This window comes from Capricornis sumatraensis, chromosome X (genome assembly GCF_032405125.1).
Source record: "Capricornis sumatraensis isolate serow.1 chromosome X, serow.2, whole genome shotgun sequence".
Lineage (NCBI taxonomy): Eukaryota > Metazoa > Chordata > Mammalia > Artiodactyla > Bovidae > Capricornis > Capricornis sumatraensis.
The window spans coordinates 61,386,956-61,401,106 of NC_091092.1; the positions used below are offsets into that span (position 1 = coordinate 61,386,956).

The 14,151-nt window shown below is 43.7% G+C and overlaps 1 protein-coding gene across 1 annotated transcript in view; it reads left to right on the forward strand.

Annotated features, from left to right (window-relative positions):
- Nucleotides 1-234: 234 nt before the first annotated feature.
- The window catches only part of TMLHE (trimethyllysine hydroxylase, epsilon), a 67,866-nt gene continuing 53,949 nt past the window's right edge, over nucleotides 235-14,151 (forward strand). Inside the window, 2 exon segments of the mRNA XM_068962571.1 lie at nucleotides 235-328; nucleotides 11,651-11,832. Of these exon segments, the coding sequence (XP_068818672.1) occupies nucleotides 11,652-11,832 (181 nt within the window). The 5' untranslated portion in view covers nucleotides 235-328; nucleotide 11,651.

Below are 14,151 nucleotides of genomic sequence, written 5' to 3' on the forward strand. Positions count from 1 at the left end.
GGGTCCATCTATTTTGCTGTCTGCAACTGATGGTTCCCAATCTGCTAGGAATCGACCTCAGCGACCCGTCTCCATCCTGCTGATTCCAAGGATCCAGTGCGCGCGGCCATCAGTTGCGTGCCCGGCGCGACGCCCCGCCCCCCGGCCGGAAGGAGCGGGGCGGGGCCTCCGGGCGGGGAACGGGGCCTCGCGCCGGGGGAGGGGGGAGTGTGGGGCTGCCGGTTTGGGGGCCAAAAGCAAAAGGGCGGGCGCAGGGCTGCCTTCCGAGGCTCTCCTCGCTTGCGATTCGTCCGCTTGGCTGAATTGGGAGTCGCGACCTCTGGCACAGGTGGGTCCCGCCCCATGGAGCGAGGAAGGGGTGTTCTGGGTGGGTTCATGAGTGGCGTGGCCGAGGCGCTGGCTTGCAGGCCCGGGGAGGTGAGATAGTGGCCGCCCCCACCCTGGCTGCTTGGGCCCCGGGGCGGTGGTACTTACCTTCACCCTGGCACAGGAGAAGGCCACTTGTTCCTTGCTGCAGGGCTTCCGTTACACGGTGGGTGGCACTTGCGCGACCCAGAGCCCGTAGATCAGCGCGTGATCTGCTGGACCCAGTGCTTGGGAACAGCTTGCAGAGCTGCAGCAGACTCGCTTTGGGACTGCTGCCCAGAGGACATAGCCTCAAACTCGAGCAGACTTCCCCGCCCTGGGTCTGTCCTTCACTATGTCCAGCTTTCAGCGAATCCCTCCCATCTCCATGCTTCGCCTGGCTGGGCAGTGCAGTGCAAGCTGGAATTCGGTTGTCTGCAGGACCTTGCAGCACCGACTCTTTCTTGCTAATGTTTTCTGCCCAGATGGTACCCTTTCTCGGCCCCTCGGGAGCAGGAAACCTAGCAAGAGGCAGGGCAGGGCATTGGGGAAGTTAGGCCAGGAGATCTCTCTCTGTTATGCAAACAATTCTGCAAAGCCCAAGGAGGCTTACTTACTTTACCACCTGCGGGGAAAACTGGAAACATTAATTCAATGCTTTGGTTTAATGTTAACTCCAAAGAATGCCCTTCTGAATGCTTTACCGTTAAAGAGTTTAACCAGATGATAAATCATTGTCCAAAACCTTATGGGTTGAATGAGCATTGTACACGGTCTGGCAAAGTCTAATCAGAAAGATTTGGGTGACTTAGCTGTGTAATCAAACACTGCAAGACAGACCTGAGCTCTCATATGGAGGAATGCTTTCATATGCCATTCCCATAGAGTTGTCTTTTAGGGTTGCCTCTTAGCTTGGTATTTTCAGGAAACACTGTATTAAAAATTCCACTTGATTTTGCATTAACTATAAGGGCAAAGGAGAAGGCAATGGCAACTCACTCCACTACTCTTGCCTGGAAAATCCCATGGACGGAAGAGCCTGGTAGGCTGCAGTCCATGGGGTTGCGAAGAGTTGGACACGACTGAGCGACTTCACTGTCATGCATTGGAGAAGGAAATGGCAACCCACTCCAGTGTTCTTGCCTGGAGAATCCCAGAGACGGCAGAGCCTGGTGGGCTGTCGTCTGTGGGGTCGCACAGAGTCGGACACGACTGAAGCAACAGCAGCAGCATAAGGGCAAAGAATTAGAAACCCTATGGAGGGACATGATGCTGTCCCTCTAATTCCTTCTCATTAAGGAACTAGTGACAGTGATAATGGCAACCATATATTATGCAAAACACTGTAATCTTCACAACCACAAGAGGTAAATGTGTTTATCTGTCGTGATACTTAAAGATGTTATACTTTATCTCATAACCAGTATGATGAAGGGAATGTTCAAAGGGTGGGTTGAGTCTGGGGGTGTCTTTTGCATGTCCCCCTATTTCTGAGAAGAATGGTGGACTGTGAGGGATCACTTTCTGGTTTTAGTATCTGTATGAGGAACCACAAACAGCTCTGTATCTCTGCTTGTCAACTTTGGAGACAGCAGTAAAATATCCAAACTGATCACTCACTCTCTGCAGTGTTTCTGGCAGCTGTGTTTTCTGCCTGCCAGGATGAGGTGGGGTGGGGCAGACGTAGGCCCTGGGTGAATACACCCGTTCTGATGGGAAGAGTCTCTTTCTGCTTGGAGCCAAAGTGAACATGGATCCACAAGCTGGGCACCATTGTGACCCCCTCTGTACAACACCACATGTCCCCTGTGCTCATATGGGCTATAAATGCACCTGCCGTTGCCCACGTGTAAAGAATTTGCAGGACAATTTACAGGCTTTGGGCAAAATCTGGTCTCTGCCACGCCCACAGGGTTGAAACAAGGAGTGGCTGCTGGGTATGAATGCGAGTGTCCTTTAGGATTGGGGACCTGATGATTTCCCAAGTGATCAACTGGGTGAGAGGGAACTTCTGCTAGACATCTGCTGAGCTGACCTCGTGGGTGAGCGTAGGACTGACTGACTGGCAGGACCCCGTGGAGGCTTTGGCCATATTTTTCCTCTGTTCATTCACACTGTCACTCTGAAGACAATCAATGAATACTTCCTCTGTGCCAGGACGCTGATCCACTCTGAGATGAGCAGCACAGGAGGACAGTAAGTTTGAGACAACAGGAATTCAACTTGAAGCATGCTAAGTCTGAGGCATCCTCATTCTTCCTCGTTCCTAATATCTGGTCAGTGCAAAATCTTGCCACTTCTGCGTGCTGAACATTTTTTTTGTAAACCCACTCACTTCTCTTTCCTCCTGTTACTCAGAATTTCAACCCAGCAACACTCTTTCCTTTTCTGTTAATTACAAAACTATATTAAATGATCCAAGTCTTTGCTTGACCCTCAGTCCTCATGGGAAAATCTCCACTCCTACCATAACCACAATAGCAACATCAACAACATACAGCAGCTCAATGAGGCGTGTATGACCCCTAATGAATAATCAAACACACGAACTTTCTGTTTTTCTCTCCTTCCCAAAGTGTTTTTAAAATTTTGTATTGAGATATAATTTACACACCATAAATTTGACTCCTTTTACATGTACTTTCAAGGATTTTTAGTAAATTTATCAAGTGGTGCAACCATTACTGCATTCAACGTTAGCTATTTCTGTCACCTCAATAGCATCGCTCTCTTGCCCATGTGCATTTAGTCCCCATTACCATCCCAACCCCCTTAACAACCACTAACCCACATCATTTTACATTGTTTACATTCACATGCACCACCAGCACCATATAAAAGTTCTAATTTCTCTACATCCTCACCAATATTTTGTCCTTTTTCCTTTTAGAAGATGTATAGCTGCCCTTGTGGATGTAAAGTAATATCTCGTTTTAGATTTGATGTACATTTCCTTAATGTAAAAATATTGAACATCCTTTCATCTGTCTTGTCCATTTGTAAATGTTCTTTGAAGAAATGCCTATCTAATATTTTGCCCATTTTTTCAGTTAGGTTATTTCCTTTCCTATTATTGAGATGTAAGATTTTAAAAATATATTTAGGATACAAGTGCTTTATCAGGTATATCATTTGAATTTTTTTTCCTATCTGTGACTTGTCTTTTCATTGTTTAAATATTTTTAGTTTTTTTCATTTTTTAATGATGCCTTTTGAAAAGCAAAGGTTTTGAATTCTGGTTAAGCTCAAGTTATCATTTTTCTTTTGCAAATTGTGCTTTTTCGTGTTGTATCTAAGAACTCTTTGCTTAATCCAAGGTCATGAAGATTTTCTCCTATATGTTCTTCTGAAAGTTTTATAGTTTAATCTTACATTTATTTCTAATCCATTTTGACTTCTTTTGTGTGTGTGGTGTGAGGTAGGCGGTCTAAAGCCACCTATTTTTTAAGCTGAAGTATATCCTACAATACCGTATTACTTCCAGGTGTGCAATATAGTGATTCGATATTTCTATACATTATGAAATTATCACCATGATAAGTCCAGTTACCACCTATCACCATACAAAGATATTATAATGTTATTGGCTATATTCCCTATGTATACATTATGCCCACACAGCTAATTTATTTTGTATCCAGAAGTTTGTACCTCTTACGATCCCTTATCTGTTTCTTTCATCCCCCATTACTTTCCTCTTCTCTGGCAACGGCCAGTTTGTTTTTTGTATCTATGAGCCTGTTTCTATTTTATTTATTCATTTGTATTGTTTTTTACATCTGACACATACCTGAAATCATACGGTATTTCTTTCTCTCTTTGACTTATCTCATTCAGCACAGTACTCTCTAGGCCCATCAGTGTTACTGAAGATGGCAAGATTTCATCCTTTTTTATGGCTGAGTAATATGCCACCATATGTACATATCACATCTTCTTTGTCCATTCCTCCATCAATGAACACTTAGGTTGTTTCCATCTTTTGGATTTTGTAAGCAGTGCTGAATTTGGGGGCATTTGGAGAGAGGACCTTCAGTGTCCACTCTTGAGGTCGCTGGCCCCTGGGAAAGTCTTGCTGGACACCGTGCAGGTGCAGAGTAGGACTCCCGTGCCTTACCCCACTGGGCCCGTGGGGAGACGTGCCAGGCCCTTGGGTACCCATTCACCTTGTGACGTGCGGGCCCTGGTGGGCGGTGGTCATCTCCGTGAGTGGACAGGGCAGCGTTCTGGGCTGGTGATGGATGGATACTTCAGTCCTGCTCAGGGGGGCATGGCGAGTCCCCGGGATCCAAGAGCACCATTTTATGCCATCTGCTGCGGCAGCTGCTGGCAATTGTGATTCAGACTTGAACCCGAGGGAGACAGTCGGTTCCCCCATCATACCAGCTGCATCTTAGGAACCACCACTGTGGAGGTGCCAGCCGCCTTACTGGGCATCTCGGAGAGGCCACCTTGCCTCCATGGCAGGAGGTTCCATGGGACAGCGCTGCTCCAGATCCTTGCACACACATGTGCAAGCACAACCAGCCCCAGAAGAAAGCCCGTGCCACCCCAGTCCAGTTCTCCAGGCCGGGCTGTGTTCTCATGCAAATGTGCCAGAGGCCCAAGCTCTGAGCCCTGTCACCTCCTTGCAGCCCCAGGGCAGGCAGGAGAGAATGGTGCCCCTTACCCATCCAAGTGGGTGAGCTGGCTGTGAGTAATCCAGGAGGGCTTCTGGTGTGGGCGCTGGCAGCGGGGTGGGAGTGGGGAACCCTTTGAACCCAGTAGAGTGACCATCTCTGACCCCCCCCCCCCGCACTGGATGCCCAACACTTGGGAAGGCCTCAGTGTGCTGGGAAACCATGGAGCTTTCCCCCAAGGCCTGCTTGCTTTGGGAGACTTTGGTTCTTTTGACCTTCCTCTTGCATTCTCTAGAACATTCTGGCCCAGCTGAGCAAACAGGGGGTTCTGCATTTGGCCCTGGGCTCCCAGGGAAAAGTCATTCCAGTTCCCTTTGCCCTGACCACACACCCACCCATCTGATCCCTCCAACCTGTAGTCACAGGTCTATTGTCTTTGGGATTTGATGGTGGGTTTCTTTTTGGACTGTGCAGCTGGTGGGATCTCAGTTGCCTGTGCCTGTGCACTCAATTGCTAAGTCGTGTCCATCTCTTTGTGACCCCATGGACTGCAGCCCGCCAAGCTCCTCTGTCCATGGGATTGTCCAGGTAAGAATCCTGGAGTGGGTGGCCATTTCCCTCTCCAGGAGATCTTCCCCACCCAGAGATCAAACCCTATCTTGCATCTCCTACATTGGCAGGCGGATTCTTTACCACCTCACCACCTGGGAAATCTACCTTAGTTCTCCCTGACCACAGATCAGACCCCTGACTCCTGCAGTGAGAGTGCAGAGTCTTAAGCAGTGACCACCAGGTGAGATCTCAGGATTTGTGTTTTCTAGAGGGGACGTGGTGATATATTTTAGGGGGCAGGTCTTTGCCCACTTAGGGGTCATGGCTGGCAGGCGTGTGATCCTCAAGGATGGTGGGGAAGGAATGGGCTTGGTTACAGACTCAGCAGATGCTGAAAAGGTGGGAAGGGAAGGCTGGGGGTAGCACCCAGGGTTACCCAGGGAGCTATAAGCAGCATCAGTGTCTGGGGGTCCTGTTTCCCCAAGGCCCAGGGGTCCTCCCTTTGCAGAAGCGTGGGGCCCAGCTGCTAAGGTGGGCGGCCAACCTGTTGAGCGCATGGTTGAACTGACACTCGCTGAGACTTCCTCTCCTGAGCCTGGACTCAGGAACAGCTGGATATAATCATACTCTGTTGCTCGGGAAGGGACATGTGTTTCTCCTGATGGAGGAGGGCCCATTGTTACAGAGGAGCAGTTGAGGCTGGGGGCATGCTTGGGGAGCTTTCACTCCTTCTCCAGACCTTTTGCAGAGAATGAGAGGGTGCTAGGGTCCTCCCCCACCTGACTCCTAAGCTGTCACCCATCAGGTAGGCCCTCCAGGCTTTAGAGCTGTGTTGTAACATGCTTGAGAGTGGGGTGGGGGGGGGGGGCGGGGAAGGACCCAACAACTCCCCTTCCTGTCCCCCACAGTTTGGAATGTGAAGTTTTGCACTTAGCTGTGCCACCTGTTGGTTTAATAAAAGTGGCTCAGAACCACTCCCTTTGTCACCGAGCCCACCTGGCCCTGGGACAGATACCTGCATCAGGTTATTGGTGTTCAGAATCTCCCAAGGCTGCTCCCTGGAGAACTTTGGGGTTGGCCAGCGCATCGTCTAGTCCCTACAGATTTAAGGTGTTACTATATCCATGCCAGGCCTCCCTGGTGGGCCGCTGGTGGTCCCCAGCTGCCTGACACCCCCAAGAATTGTGGATGTGTTGGCTCATTCCCACGGTCAGCACAGGTGGTGCTAGTGGTAAAGAATCTGCCTCCAGTACAGGTGATGTGAGAGACGTGGGTTCGATCTCTCAGCTGGGAAGATGCCCCTGGAGGAGGGCATGGCATCCCGCTACAGTATTCTTGCCTGGAGAATCCCATGGACAGAGGAGCCTGGTGGGCTACAGTCCATGGGGTTACACAGAGTCAGACAGGACTGAAGCAGCTTAGCATGGAGTGTGAGCATCCCTACAGCAGTGGCAGGATGTGTGAGAACCAGAGAAGACGGAAGGGAGGATTTTAGGAAGCATAGCTCTAGCTTATGAATTAAATTCATGTGGAAATGTTTTCTGAGGGTCACAACTAATGATCAGAATCATTAAAAAAAAATTAACGCTGCATTGAAACACACAGGTGCATATATGTTTTCAAGTCAGTGTTTTTGGTTTTTAAGGTACATGCCCAGGAGTGTTATTGCTGGATCATATGGTATCTCTGGTTTTAATTTTTTAAGCAACCCCCGTACTGTTTTCCATAGTGACTGTACTGATTTATATTCCCATCAACAGTGTTGGAGGGTTCCCTTTTCTCTACATCCTTGCCAATACTTGTTACTTGTTGGGTTTTTGATAATGGCCATTATGACAGATAGGCAGTGGTATCTCATTGTGGTTTTGATTTGCATTTACCCTCTTCCACAGAAATTAGACCTACATCATGACACAACAACTCTCCTGGACTTCTCAGACTCTGTCTCTATTTTCTGTCAAACGTTTCCCCAGATAAACCACTTGCACAATCTGTGCCTGTCATGGCACCTCCTTTTCAAAGGACCTGGCCTAATGCAGTTGTCAACGTTACACATTGGGATATTTCTCATAGAATATACATTTCTGGCTTCTCTCAAATATGGCAACATTAATACTCTCTGGCAATAATTAGCTAGACCTGAGTAGTGGCTAGTATTTTTGGACAGATCAAGCATTCTTCGATTCACCCCTCTCACCACAGTCCCCTATTGTCTCTTATGCTTCACCTATTTATGTTTCTTGCCTAGACCCTGTGGGCATTTAATTTTGAGACCTCGATGTAAAGGAGCATCCTCTTTTTTTTTTTTTTTTTTAAGGAGCATCCTCTTAACTCATGCAGTCCAATATATTCTTGCACTAGTTAAACCCAGACAAAGATATGTATGACAGATACAATCTCAGCTTAGAGCTTTTACTTTGACCTCCTTTAAACCAGAAAAATATCATCATGAACAATTCCCTTTTTGTTCAAATGTCATTTTTCTCAATAAAGTCTACCCTGATCACCATGTTTAAAAGTCCTACTTCCTTCAGCACACCCCTTTATCCTGCTGCATCGCCCTGACTGCCTTCTTATATTTATTGATTATATTTATCTTTGTCCTTCCACTAGAAGATAAGCTCCATGAAAGCAGGCATTTTTGTTTGTTTTGTTCCCTGATAAATCCCAAGTGCCTAAAATAGTTTCTGGCACAAAGTTGACCCCCAGTAAATATGTGTTAAATGAATTGAGCAGGAATAATGAGAGGGAGAAATACAGTAGGCAGAGGAAACCACATATGTGAAGGCACTGAGGCACGGGGCAAGATAGATCGGGCCAAGAGATGCGTCAATAGTTTTGTCTGCCCTCAAGGAGCTCTCAGAGAATGGAAGAGAGAAGTAATTAAATGGGTAATTATTGGATATGTTGTAAGCTCATAAGGGTATGCACAAAGCGCTGTGAGAACACTGAGTAGGCAGCTCCTAACTCTTCCTAGGGGGGTTAGGAAGATTTTACAAAGGTGACATTTGAGCTAGGTCTCAGGCAGGAGAGTGATATGCTGAAATTGTTTTAAGAAAATTAATCTGGCAGTAGTATGGAAGGTGGATTGGCATATGGATAGAATGGAGGCAAGGAAACCATCTAGTCTATGGCAGTAGTCCAGGTATGAGCTGATGAAAGCATCTATAGGAATGGAAAGAGAAGAACAAATCTGAGAGACATTTGAAAGGAAAAATTGACAGAGGCTAAATGGACTCGGCTTTAAGCCTTTTAAGAGAGAATGCTTCTTCCTTAGCAATAACCATGCAAAGGTTCAGATTGACCTATTATGTAATCGCTTACTCTGACTAGAATTTCTAGCAATTGCTGTTCTCCAAAAGTTTCTCTTAGGATGATTGATACTTGATGGACCTTAATTTACATTAAGATGAAGTTAGACTCTAAAGATTGGGAAGCTCTCAAAAATATCATTTTGACCATGGAACAGCAAATTATCCTATTAAAGGAGAAATGAGGGAATACATGGGTTGCAGGGGAAGTTTTACAATGACCTCATAGGTGCTGTTTTTCTTTTTAAAGAATGATGTATAAACAGCGAAAAGAAGGATGAATATAGCAGATGGCACGTGCCTAAAGGATTAGTATTTGGAAGGATTAAGGCCCAAAATTACCTCGGGCTTGCAAAGGCAGAACAATGTTAACTATGTTCTCAGAAGGAAGAAGTACATGTGTCCTGGGTTGGATAAGTTATAACTTGATATTGTTTAACAATTCCCAATGATCAAAAGAATTAATAAGAATAAGGGAAGATGCTTTAACACTTAATTTATATAAGTATACTACCACTTCTAACAAGAAGAAGGAAGTTTTCAATCTACTAATCAATGAGTTAAATATGTCCTTGGTTAGCTTCTAGAACAGATTTTCAAGTAAACGAATACCTAGAAAATTGCAAAGTTATCAACAAGACATTCCACACAGATCTAATTTTATTAGAGGTGTTTATGAAAATATGACAGCTATAACATGTATATTGAATGAATGCAATTTCAGCAAGATTTTAACAAGTCTTTTATGATACCCTTGGGAACAAGAATTATGAATCCATATTGGTAGGTTATATAATTAATACAATTATATATTAATAACCATACTCAAAGAGTGCTGATTGCAGACCATAAGCAATGGAAGAGTTTGAGATGGCCTATTGCAAACCCTACCTTTGGCTTGATTTCATCAACACTTTAATTACTTAAGTTAAGATTTATAGCAGACACCTTAGCAGATTTAAAGATGCTATGAACCTCAAAGAAAATTAATTCAATCCAATGTCCACAAATGTTTATGAAATTCTCCTAAGTACTAGGAACCATGCTAGATATTAGGGTACAAACATAAATGACCCATAGGTTTCCTGTTGAGATGTATCCAGGTCTTACTGGTAGGAAAGCATAAAAACATAATTTTTTTTTAAATTTTTGCAATCATCATTTAATTTTAGAGCATATACATCCCTGCAAAAAGAAACTGCACACATATTAGCTGTCATTCCCCAATTCCTCCCTACCCACTGCTCCAGCTGGAGACAAGCACTAATCTACCTTTTATCTCTTTGAATTTGCCTTTTCTGGACATTTCATATAAATGGGATCATATAGCATATGGCCTTTTGTGTCTGACTTCTTTTTGTTTATATCGGAGTGTAGCCAATTAACAATGTCATAATAGAAAGGCATACAATTTCAACAAAATGTATTGAAATGGAAGACAGAGGCGTAAACAGACTGTTATGAGAGAACTAAAGAAAGCTGCTAGTTCATTCTGAGAATCTAGGGAATAATTCTTAGATGACATGATATCTCCACTGATTCTTAAAAGATGAATAGAAGAGAGTAGGAAGGGCTTCACTTTAGAGGAACAAATAGCATGAACAAGAGTTTCTCAAAATTTATAGTGAGTCTGGGAAACTATGAACAAATAAGTACAAGGAAGTAAATAATAGGATGTCAGGCTGAGAGGTGGCTTAGGATCAGGTAATTGGAGGCATTACCTAATATGATAACTAAATTGGACTTTTCCCTGAAGACCTTGTGCTTAGTTGCTCAGTCATGTCCAACTCTTTGTGACTCCCATGGACTGCAGCCTGTCAGGCTCCTCTGTCCATGGGATTTTCTAGGCAAGAATACTGGTGTGGGTTGCCATGCCCTCCTCCAGGGGTGAAGACTCTAACCTATTTCAGAAACCTCCCTCAGTCATCAGCAAATTATCTTATATCTCTAGCTATGGACTTGGTATATGTGATTGGTTTCATCCCCCATCAGCATGAAATTCAGTTCCTTTATCAACTTTTACCACATAGTAACATGTACACATCCACTCAAAGCAAGCATTTTTGCAAGGAGTTATTGAGAAGGTTCACATCAAGCTCCATATAGCTTCTCTGGCATGACCTTCTTTTTTTCCCACAAGATGAATGAATTCCTTTTAAGATCATATGCAAATGGTGTTTTTTTTTTTAATATTTATGAAAGCATCACACTCAGGTTGTCATCAACTCCGAGAAAGGTACTTTTCTCAATAGATATAGTTTATCCCTAATAACAATAATGATGAGGATGATTAGAATGATAGTAGCTGACATATATAGGTCTTACTATGTACACAGTTCTAAGTACACTAAACCCATGAGATAAGTATTATTATTATACTCATTTTACAGAACAGGAAACAGAGTCACTGAAAGTTTAAGAAACCCCCACAATTACACATAATCAGTGGAAAAGAAAGTTTCAAGGCATCAAGATGAGGATGATCAATAGTGTCACAGTGATGAGTCCCAGAAGGACAAGATCTAAAAGGCAACCCTTATATGTGGTTGGAAGATTAGAATTAGTGATTTTCTAAAGAACCACTTCAGTTAGATAGTGGGATGGAAGCAAGATTACAGTGCATAATACGAGTGGCTGGTAAGAAAATAGAAGTAATGGTTATCGACCACTTATGGTTAGCTTTTCAGAATTTCTCCTTTAATGCTCTGTGGTTGAGATAAGAAAATCAATTATTTTACATAGTTACATATGTAGTGTTATTCCTATAGCCGTATAAACCTTGTTTTATATTGTTACTAACACTCTCGTTGTTGAATTTTCTAGGATGTGGTGTCATAGGTTGTCCCACCTACAAAGCAGTCTCCAGGACCTGCTGAGGGGACGGGTCACACATTGGGCCCTTCAACAGTCCAACTTCAAAAGCTTATTTCCACTAGCCATCTATTGGCACCATACAGCCTCCAAGTCTCTGAATTGTGTTTGGCAGCAACATGAAGATCATTTTGGTAAGACGTGTAGAGACAGATACTTTATTTTTAATTGTGATAAAAAAGTAACATAAAATATATCATCTTAACCATTTTAAGTGTAAACTTCAGTAAATGTAAAGTATATTTACATCGTCGTGCAGTGACATACTCTTCATGTGGACTGAAAATACTTTCTGTGGAGTTGTGACAACTTCTAACCATGTATTTCCAGGATTCTTTTACAGGTTGTGAGAAAGACAGAAATAATATGGGCTAATAGTAAAATCTCATCCCAGCTAGGGGAAGGGAGCTCTGCCATGGTCCACCCCACTTTGTCTCCCCAGGTCATCTAAGGAAAAAGGAAAGAAAAAATCAAAGCCTCAGTATACAGGGGCGGGAGCTTCCCTGGTGGCTCAGTGGTAAAGAATCCGCCTGACAATGCAGGAGACATGGGTTCAATCCCTGGGTCAAGAAGATGCCTTGAAGGAGGAAATGGCAAACCACTGTAGGATTCTTGCCTGAGAAATCCCATGGACAGAGGAGCCTGGCAGGTGTCACAGAGAGGTGGACATGATTTAACAACTGATCTTGAGTGTACTATACAGGGGAGAAAATTTCAAAGACATAGACTGGAAATTCTACAGCCAGGGAAGGTATTAGGTGGCAGAGGGGCCAAAAGCTTTACTCCTGTGTTTTAGTTTCCTGGCACTGCTATGATAAATTTACCATGAACTAGTCAGCAGAGAACAGCAGAAAAATTTATTCTTTCACAATTCTAGAGGTAGAAAATCTGAAATGAAGTTGTTGGCAGGGCTGTGTCCTCTCTGAAGGCTCTAGGAGAGAATTCTTTCTTCTCTCTCCTTGGTGTCCTTTGGCTTTCGGCAACATCACTCCACTGTTTGCCTCCATCATTACATAACCTTCTTTACTGGGTCTCTTCTGTGTGTTCCAATTTCTCTCTCCTTACAAGGGCACCTTTGGTGGATTGAGGGCCCACCCAAATCCAGTATGACCTCATCCTGTCTTGATTATCTTCAAAGATGCTATTTCCAAATGAGGTCTCATTCACAGGTATTAGAGGTGAGAACTTCAACATATCTTTTGGGGGAATACAGTTCAACTCACAGTACTCTGGAAAGGGCCAAAAACAACTGTGAGGACCATACTCCCAAGACACAGACCCACAATGCACTCCAAAGACTTAGACTTAATCCCAAGATCAGAGAATTCCCTTTCCTCCCCCGACTCCAGCAAGCTAATAAGTCTTTGTTAAAATAGCAGTGGATGACAGCTACAAACACTGTCTTGGACATGAAGCACCAAGAAAAGGGGCAAGGCCAAGAGGGGAGGTAAAAACAAGATCACTAAAGGGATTTAAAGCCTCTGGTACCCATAGACAGAGCGAACATCAGACACAGTGCAACTCTTGGCCAGATTGATATAAATAGTCACCATAAAGTCCTATTTACTTCAGTATCTACTGCTCTATACAGTATGTCTGGCTGTCAACAACAAGCACAAAATTACAAAACATACATGCTAAAAGGCAAGAAATAACACAAGTTGAAGAGAAAAGGCACCATCAGAACTAGACTCACATGTGACATATGTATTGAAATTTTCAGTCAGGAAATTTAAAATAACTGTGGTTAATATTTTAAGGATTCTAAATGGAAGAGATAGACAAAGTGGAAGACCAGATGGATACTGTCAGCAGAGGGATAGAAAAATACAAGAAAGAATCAAAAGGAAATCAAAAGCATAGTAACAGGAATGAAGAATGACTTTGTGGGGCTTATTAGACACACCCATGAATAGAATCAGTGAATGTAAAAATAGGTCATTAGAAATTACCTAAACTGAAATGCACAGAGAAAATGAGAGTGGAAACAAACAAACAAAACATAACAGAGTATTCAGAAAATGTGGAATGATATCAAGTTATATAATACACATGAATGGAATACTGAAAAAAGAAAGAAAGAACTAAGCGGAAGAAATATTTGACGAAATAATTTCTGAAAGCTTTCCAAAATGCATGACAAACACCAAACCACATATCCAAGAAGCTTAGAGAAGCTTAGGATACGTTTTAAAAACCCATGCACACACAAACACAACCCCACACTTAGGCAAAAGAGCAAAAACAGAGAGCAAATCTTGAAGGCAGTCAGAGGAGAGAAAAACACTTTACCTACAGAGAAAGACAGATGAGAATTATGTGAAGTTCTCATGAGAAGCTATACAAGCAGGAACACAATGGAATGACAATTTTAAGACATTAAAGGGAGGAAAAAAACTACCACCTATGATTCTATATCCAGCAATCCTTCAAAAGTGATAGAGAAATAGACT